Genomic DNA, 6000 nt, shown 5'->3' on the forward strand with positions numbered 1-6000 from the left:
GCGAGGTTAAGTCAACTGAGCATAGCCCATACCCGCCCCAAAAACTCATTGCAAAGTTATTTACAATGCCATTAACGACAGCAAATATGTTCATATTTTATTAAAAAAAGACATTCAATACAAATTATATTTGAACAAAATAATTTTCTTTCTTAAAGAAAATAATAATAGCTGTGTGATTTCTAGTTTAGTAACATGAACAAGCCTGATTCAAAGACTCTTGTAAGGATAATCATAAAATGAAAGCAACAAAATAAACAAAAAATAAACATTTACCCGTGAATAGAGAGACTTTTACATGATCAGCAAAACAGTATAATCACAAATCGAATAAAAGTGACTTAGAGAAGCGACTTCTGTGTGTACGTTACAGAGTGAGGCAGGATGGCTAGGTTGGTATGGAGAGATCTAATGAGGGTTGAGAAGGCCTTAGCCACCCTGTATTAACTCGTATAACCAGAGACCTGAGTGCCTTGACTGATAGAGGGCCCCCCCGGTGATCAAACTCATCCACGGGGGCATGGAGCTTATACAAACACGGTCTGCTTTTTGGACAACGGAAGGGAAAATGTTCATTCAACAAAAAACATTCATTAGTGATTATATTCCCCCTAAAATACATTGAATTAGATAGACTTTGTTGTGCAATTGATGAGTCACGGAATCGGTCATAGGAAAAGGTCGTTTGGATCAGCTTATAAGTCTTTCTTAGATAAATAACTTTATTTTCACTTTAAGTACTGTACATGATGTCTAGTCAGACATGAAGCTGGCCAGGTAATAATAATAATAATTATAATAATAATAATAATAATAATAATAATATCTATATAAAAAGACACACCTTCAAATATTAGGGAACGGTATAGCTTAAGATTTGTGTTCCTTTCATCATTTGTGAGCATAGCACCAAAAAGTTGGTTGTAAGTTGCTCGTTTATTTTTTTCATCTGTCCTTTTTGCATGTCTTTTAAAATGCGCCACCGATCCCGTGCTGCCGAGCGACAGGGCAGGCATTATGTTGTCGGCGACGCTCCACTTTCCAAGTCTTTACACAGGATGTGGGAGAGCATTGGACAGGAAGTCCTTCAGCTTCCTGTCCAGGAGCTCCTCCTGGACAGCTCCTCCTCGGGGCCCCCCGCCGCTTGTCTGAGTCTGTTGTCGGCGCTGCGTCCACCGCGTGGAGCTTTATTGGCATAAGATCATACAAGCGTTTCAAAGGGAACGGAAAGAACAATCGCAACTGCAAGGTCGACAAAAAAAATAAAATAAGGGAATTCTCGGGAAAAAGGGGTAGCCATTTTTGTTTTTGCTGTCAGAAGTCTCAGTGTAGCCTCGTTATTGTTATTATTATTATTATTATTATTATTATTATTATTATTATTATTATATAATTATTATTATCATTATTATTACCATTATTATTATTTGTATTAGCTTTGTTTTCTTTTTATTCAGTATCACACATTCTCATCAAAGCGTCACCTCTGAGGAAAGGTATGCAGATGCAGACAGGTCCAGTTATTGTCTTTAACTGCATGCGTTGGTGAGGAGCGATGCAGCTAAAGTGCTTTAAGTGCATGTGCTTGGGCATGAAGCGCTGCAGCAGCCGAGTCGGCCGTGCGGGGCAGAGCAGACCGGTCAACCCCGGACACGCCCTGTTGGATGAACCTCACCCTACACCTACACCACGCCACGCGACAGGGGTGAGGAGGAGCAGGGAGGGCTGCTGGGGACAGGAACACGAGGGGTAGCGGCAGGCCAGGGGAAAAGGCCATGGGGAGGCCGGTGATTTGGGAGAGGGGGGCACCGGGGAGAATCACCTGTTTCAGCTTCCGACTCAACGGTTTGTTTGGAGTGCTCTGTGACTCTGTGAGGACAGCATGGCAGGACAGAGCAGTATGGTGAACCAGGGGCAGGTTGGTGTGAACAGGAGCATAGGAAGTTCTGGGCCCACATGCAGATAGAGTAGCAGGGAGCATGGCCTGTGAGGGGTCGAGGAAGTAGTTTGACGCGTGTGCGGACCGCGTTGGGGCAGGAATATAAAGTTCAGGTTCACGGGACAGGTCTGTCGCTACAATCCTCAATACTGTAGGGCAATAAGAGAGCCCCTCGATGATGCAGTACATAGCTTGCGGGATGACAAAGAGGCCTAGCAGGGGGTCAGTTTTAAGGCACTGCAGCTGCACAGAATACCTCCAGTCTCAGTCCGTCCCAAGAGGTGCTGAGCTCGAGGCGTGCCAGCAGGACGGAAATGAAGGCCATCGTTGGCTCGACCAGAAGTTTGAAGCCTTGTCCTTCTAACAAAAAGCCTTTGCATGGACCCTGAGCCAGAGAACGAATTAAGCACTGTGTCATGGAATGGGGGTGGGGGGGGGGGGGGGGGGGATGGGGGGGGTGCTGGTGGCTGGTGGCTGGGCTTTCCCGAGAAGCAGGGTTATTTCTAATGCAAGCCTAGTCAAATACAGTATTTACACAAATAAACACTTGCACCTTCTCGCACAGATGTGCAAATGTGCACAAGTACATGTAAGCAACGCAGGTGTGCCCTTGGTCATCCGTACACAGACACACCTACAGATTTAGACTGAGGCACGGACCCCTCGTCTCTCTCTTTGTCTCAGGCTCGCACACATATTACATAAACATAAAGATCAAGACACACACACGTGCACACACACACGCTAGAATTATGTTGCAGATGGGATCACAGTCCTCTTTAAATTGAGTGGATAAGCCCCTCCCTCGTTTCGCTCTCAAAGAATAGTGCAGATGATAATATTCTCTCCCCCCCGCCACACCTCGCTCCTTCTGCAGTTTGCGTTGAACAGTAAGGATAGAGGTGAAAGGATAACTGTAATGAATAAGAGGCGTGGCCAGTGCTCATCACTCTAACCCTACAGCCCCTCTGCCCCTTAACTCCCCTACTACTGTCACTCACCCCAGAGCACCACAAAAAGTGACCTGGAGATGAAGGTCCAGAGCTCCAGATGAAGGTCACAAACAACACGCAGGGGAAGAGGAAGCCCTTTCTCTCCCTCTCTCTCTCTTTCTCTCTCTCTCTCTCTCTCTCTCTCTCTCTCTCTCTCTCTCTCTCTCTCTCTCTCTCTCTCTCTCTCTCTCTCTCTCTCTCTCTCTCTCTCTCTCTCTCTCTCTCTCTCATATAAGCGCTCAGAACTCCCTTTCCCTCAATGTTTTCTTGCTACCTTCTCCGTTCCATGTGCTCTCTCTCTCCCTCTCTCTGTCTGTCTTTCTCACACTCTCTCTCTCTCTCTCTCTCTCTCTCTCTCTCTCTCTCTCTCTCTCTCTCTCTCTCTCTCTCTCTCTTTCTCTCTCTCTATCTATCTCTCGATCTCCCTTATATGCTCTCCAGGCTGTAGCATTGCATCTCGCCCCTCTCCTTGCCATCATAGGCGGGCAGGGGCTGTCCGTATTTGTCAACGCACCAGCAGTAACCCCGCTTCCTGCCTTTGGATGGACGACACTGCAGAGAAAGAGGGAATAAAGAAAGAGAAGAAAGGGGGAAAGAAATGGAGACATTTTGGATTTAGCTCGTTGCCAAGCAACAGCGCAGAATTGTAGATTTTGTTATTGCAATTTCGACATTAGTCTCTCTTCATCCCTCTAGGGTACGCATTTTTCATCAAGTAGCATTACACATCCAGGCAGTGCTGTCTGGCCTTAGACAAATGCATTCCCTCTGGCAGGTCTTCAAGCTCGGCCTCAGGGGTTAGGTGGTATATGTGTCGGGAGTGAGAAACAAGCGGATTGGAACAAGGCCCAAGCCTATATCTTGGATAAATGTTTTGGTGTCTGCAAACCTGTGTAGGAATGTGTGTTTGTTTGTACGCACATACGTGTTATTACAACTCTCTCTTTCTCTCTCTCTCGCGATCTCTCTCCCTGTCTCTCTCGCGATCTCTCTCCCTGTCTCTCTCGCGATCTCTCTCTCTCTCTCTCTCTCTCTCTCTCTCTCTCTCTCTCTCTCTCTCTCTCTCTCTCTCTCTCTCTCTCTCTCTCTCTCTCTCTCTCTCTCTCTCTCTCTCTCTCTCTCTCTCTCTCTCTCTCTCTCTCACTCTGTCTGCCTCTTTACCAATGTCTCTTGGCCACTCTCGCTTCCCCGTTCCCTTGCCCTTCTTTACTAAGAAGTCTTGTCCGGATGAGTCACGCCTTAGCAGAACTCTCCAAAAGACAAACATAACATGTTTCAGAGAAATGCCCTCCTGCCAAGCAGGGCTTCTGTGTGTGTGCTTTTTGTGTTTGTATCTGTGTGCATGTGTATCCGCATGTGTCTGGACGTGTGCAGGTGTATGTGGATGTGAGCGTGTGTTTGGGTGTGAGCATGTTACAGCATTAAAAATAAAAAACATAACAATTCAAAAAAAGTAAGTGTTATGTCTCAGAAGACTCAGAAGAAAAACCCTAAGTATCTAGCATAGCCTAGCCCAAAGCTCCTACAACTTTGCACTTCCACCAGCATCCCACGCAAGCATCCTGATTGTTTGCCGGTTTTCCTAAGAAGTATGCATGCAATGCAGTTTAGTTTTTCCTAACTAGAGGCTATGGATGCTTTTTTTTATCAGGCTCATGGGGTCCTGACCATTTGGGGGGGGGGGGGGGGGGGGGGGATGGTAGGGAATGAGGGAGCTACTGAGCGAGGGAGATTGAAGCAGTGTGAAGGTAAACATGGAGTTGCTAAAATATTTGCCAAGGCCAGTTGGAGGGCCTTAGGGAAACCAGTGCTGCTATTCTGGGCTGCTGGCAGCCACTCAAACTCATCTGGAGCTGATTATGGCCTGCGCACACACACACACACACACACACACACACACAAGCACACACACACACACACACAAAACATTCACTCACACACAAACATAGCAGCAAACAAGCAGGCACACATAAACAGAGAAACATTTACACACATGTATACCATCTGCCTAGACACGTACACAAACATAAGCGCGAGCGCATACACACACATACAAGCTCAAACTCAAAAACACATGCACTCAAACAAACAACTGCAAAACAAACAATCAATCAACCAATCAAAGAGACCCTTACATATGCACCCACAGAGGTATCAAACACACAGTCAAGTATTTGTACAGCCACCAAATATCATGTGTCCCATGCTTGGCTAGGGAGACTTGACAGGCAACTTTATGAGCAATGTTTGGGTGACATGTGTAGTGCAAAAACATGCGAGTGGCCTATCGCTTACGGAGGCTATGACCAAGGCTACGCTCACCTCTATCATATCTCCTGTCCATTAATATCTCCTGCCCATCCGGAGGAAGAAAAGAGACTGAGACGAGTGGAGAGACAGACATGCTGACAGACAGACAGAGAGACATTCTGGCAGACAGACAGGCACACAGACAGACAGACAGACAGACAGACAGACAGACAGACAGACAGACAGAGAGACAGACAGACAGACAGACAGACAGACAGACAGACGCTCCGTGTCCATTTGCAGCCTGAAGGCGGGATCAAAGGCAGCCATATAGAGACAGAGCCCCATTAAAATGCTTCAACTTCCAACCTCCGCTGCAGTCTAGCAGCGAGCACATGCTGCCTACCGGCACGCCCCATTCTCACACTCTTTTTTTCTCTTTCTTTGCCCTTATTTTCTCCATTCCTCCTCCTTGCCTCTCTCGCTCATTTGTTGTTCCCTGACCGCCCTCTGGCCATCTTCTTCCGCTGTCCCATCTTCCCAGTCTGTGGTCGACTTCTATTTCTGCTTTGACCCAGTGGACACACTTAACATTGTGTTCCTGTACTTTGCTGATGATAGAGCCCTGCGTGCTGTGTTTGTGTGTGTGTGTTTGTGTGTGTGTGGTTGTGTGTGTGTGGTTGTGCAGTTACTGACTGAGAAACACAAGAGGAGAGTATTCTCTAAACACCAACATAGCGAAGATACAAACACACACACACACACACACACACACACACACACACACACACACACACACACACACACACACACACACAC

The 6000-nt window shown here is 46.7% G+C and overlaps 1 protein-coding gene across 2 annotated transcripts in view; it reads right to left on the minus strand.

Annotated features, from left to right (window-relative positions):
- Positions 1-78: 78 nt before the first annotated feature.
- The window catches only part of LOC115556122 (insulin-like growth factor-binding protein 3), a 16250-nt gene continuing 10328 nt past the window's right edge, over positions 79-6000 (minus strand). For both annotated transcript variants that reach the window (XM_030373262.1, XM_030373261.1), the window contains exons 4-5: positions 3446-3483; positions 79-1185 (exon numbers count right to left, since the gene is read on the minus strand). In XM_030373262.1, the coding sequence (XP_030229122.1) occupies positions 1050-1185; positions 3446-3483 (174 nt within the window). In that variant the 3' untranslated portion in view covers positions 79-1049. The remainder of the gene's footprint in view (positions 1186-3445; positions 3484-6000) is intronic.

Source organism: Gadus morhua, chromosome 12 (genome assembly GCF_902167405.1).
Source record: "Gadus morhua chromosome 12, gadMor3.0, whole genome shotgun sequence".
Lineage (NCBI taxonomy): Eukaryota > Metazoa > Chordata > Actinopteri > Gadiformes > Gadidae > Gadus > Gadus morhua.